Raw genomic sequence first — 2,500 nt, 5'->3', positions numbered from 1 at the left:
TTAATTAATATTATTTATTTTATTATAATACCTGATGCTGCAGCAGAAGCGGCAGTTCATGCTGCTGCTGCTGCTGCTGCAGGAGCGGCAGCAGCAGCAGCAGCAGCAGCAGCAGGAGAGGCTGCAGCAGCAGAAGCAGCAGCAGAAGCGGCAGCAGCAGAGATAAAAGGAGAAATAATAGAATAAAAATATACGGAGAAGGAAACAACAAAATAAAGATTAAAGAAAAAGAAAGAAAACAAAATAAAGATAGAAGGAGAAGTAAAACAAAAGGAAAATAAAAGAAAAAGAAATACAACAAATGAATGATATAAACAGAAAAAGTAAAAAAAAAAATAAAAAAAAAAAACAAAGAAATTAAAATAAAAAAGAAAAAAGATAAAGATAAAAGAGGAAGAACACAGCAAAGGGAATCCGAGTCATTCATAAAACAACAAAACAAAATAAAATAAAATAAATAAAATAAAAAAAAATAAAATAAAATAAAATAAAATAAAATAAAATAAAAAAATAAAACGAAATAGAAATAAATTAAGCGGACGTTAACCTACATTTTTACTTCCTTTTCTTTCTTTTTTTCTTTTTTCTTTTTTCTTTATTTTTATTTTTTTTTTTTTTATTTTTCCTTTTCTTTGTTTATTTCGTCTTATTATTTTTCTTCTTTTTGTTTTCTTTTTTCTTTTTCTGTCTTTTTATTTGTTTCCTTCTCTCTCTCTCTACCTTTCTCTCCGTTTCTGTTTCTCTCTATTCTTTTTCTCTTTATTTTATTTTATTTTATTTTACTTTTTTTTCTTTTTCTTTTCTGTTTTTCTCTTTTTATTTATAATCAACGATATTAAATAACAAAATATATTTCGCCTGCGGGGCGGCTCACGTTTTGGGGTGTATAGGCACCTCGCTAAACCTCTTCAATTAAAATTTATTTATTATTTTATTTGTTTACTAATTATTATTATTTATTTATGTTTATTTATTTATTTTTATAAAATAAAATATAATTTAGCTGCTTCTATTCTGCTATAGCGTGCGTATCCCCTCATCTAGTTCGGTTGCAGCTGTAGTTAGTTTATTTTTATTTATTTATAAATATTTTATTTATTTATTTATTTATTTATTTATTCTCTTTCTATATTCTATATATTTAGTTGATTAGTTTCTTTAGTATTACTTGTTGCAGTTACACGCACTGCACCGTGCTGCTGCTGCTGCAGCACCTGCTGCTGCAGCAGCTGCAGCAGCAGCAGCAGCTGCTGCTGCTGCCCCCTCCCCCCGCCCCCAACAGCTACATGAGAAAGCCATGGATTGTTATTGAAGTGTCATAGCAAGCAAAGCCCAGAGAAAAACCAATAGCCGCTCTGCGGTGTATATACACCTCAGCTGTATGTACACCCCAGCTGTATGCATATATTTCAAAAGGGGGGGGCCCCCAGGAGGAAACCCAAAAGAAAACATATGCATTGGGGGCCCCCCCCCCTTCTCTAAGCTAAAAGCTCTGAGCTGTATATACACCGCAGCAGCAGACAGCGGCAACTCATCACAACGCAAATCCATACAAACTCACAACCCATACATCTCCTGGGGGCCCCCTGGGGGGCCCCTAGGGGCCCCCCACTGCCCCCATACAAATCCTGGGGGCCCCCTAGGGCCCTCATACACCCTATACAACAAGGGGGGGCCCCCCAGATCATACAACATACATATAGGGCCCCCATCAACATCCTGGGGGCCCCATAAAAATCCTTAGGGGCCCCCCTTGGGGCCCCCTGGGGGGCCCCCTAGGACCTCCTTAGACCCTCCTTGGGGGCCCCTTCAGCGCCTCAGGGGGGGCCCCCTTCGGGTCCTTATAGGGCCCCCTTAGGGCCCTCTAGGGCCCCAGCAGGGGCCCCTAAAGGGGGGCCCCCAGGGGCCCCATAGAAGGGGGGGGGCCCCAGGTGCCCCATAGAACGGGGGGGCCCCCAGGGGCCCCATAAAAGATGGGGGGGCCCAAGGGGCCCCATAGAAGGGGGGAGCCCCCGGGGGCCCCATAGAAAGGGGGGGCCGCCCAGGGGCCCCATAGAAAGGGGTAGCCCCCCAGGGGCCCCATAAAAGATGGGGGGGGCCCCCAGGGGCCCCATAGAAGATGGGGGGGGCCCCCAGGGGCCCCATAGAAAGGGGGGCCCCCCAGGGGCCCCATAGAAAAGGGGGGCCCCCAGGGGCCCCGCTAGGATTTGCTCAGGGCCCCCTCAGGGCCCTGGGTTGTCTGGTATGCCTCCAGCGCCGGCTCTCTGCAGCAGCAGCAGCAGCAGCAGCAGCAGCAGCAAACAGAATGCACAAGGATTTGTGTTTTAGTTAGTTGTTGCTTACATAGATGTTTGTTTAGCTAGCTGGTTAGGTAGCTAGCTAGCTAGCTAGCTAGCTAGTTGTTTAGATAAATGAGTAGCTAGCTAGCTAGCTAGCTAGATACGGCTCCACCGGCATAAGACATGCAACGAGCTGCTGCTACTGCTGCTGCTGCTGCTAC

The 2,500-nt window shown here is 44.4% G+C and overlaps 1 protein-coding gene across 1 annotated transcript in view; it reads left to right on the top strand.

The window, feature by feature from the left end:
* The window catches only part of EMH_0046930 (uncharacterized protein), a gene marked incomplete at both ends in the record, with an annotated part of 480 nt that extends 294 nt beyond the window's left edge, over window positions 1-186 (top strand). The window contains one exon of the mRNA XM_013496223.1: window positions 83-186. Within this exon, the coding sequence (XP_013351677.1) occupies window positions 83-186 (104 nt within the window). The remainder of the gene's footprint in view (window positions 1-82) is intronic.
* Window positions 187-2,500: the final 2,314 nt, after the last annotated feature.

This window comes from Eimeria mitis, genomic scaffold (assembly GCF_000499745.2).
Source record: "Eimeria mitis Houghton genomic scaffold, Emh_scaff1987, whole genome shotgun sequence".
Taxonomy (NCBI): Eukaryota; Apicomplexa; class Conoidasida; order Eucoccidiorida; family Eimeriidae; genus Eimeria; species Eimeria mitis.
This window is presented reverse-complemented; position numbering and strand designations above follow the sequence as displayed.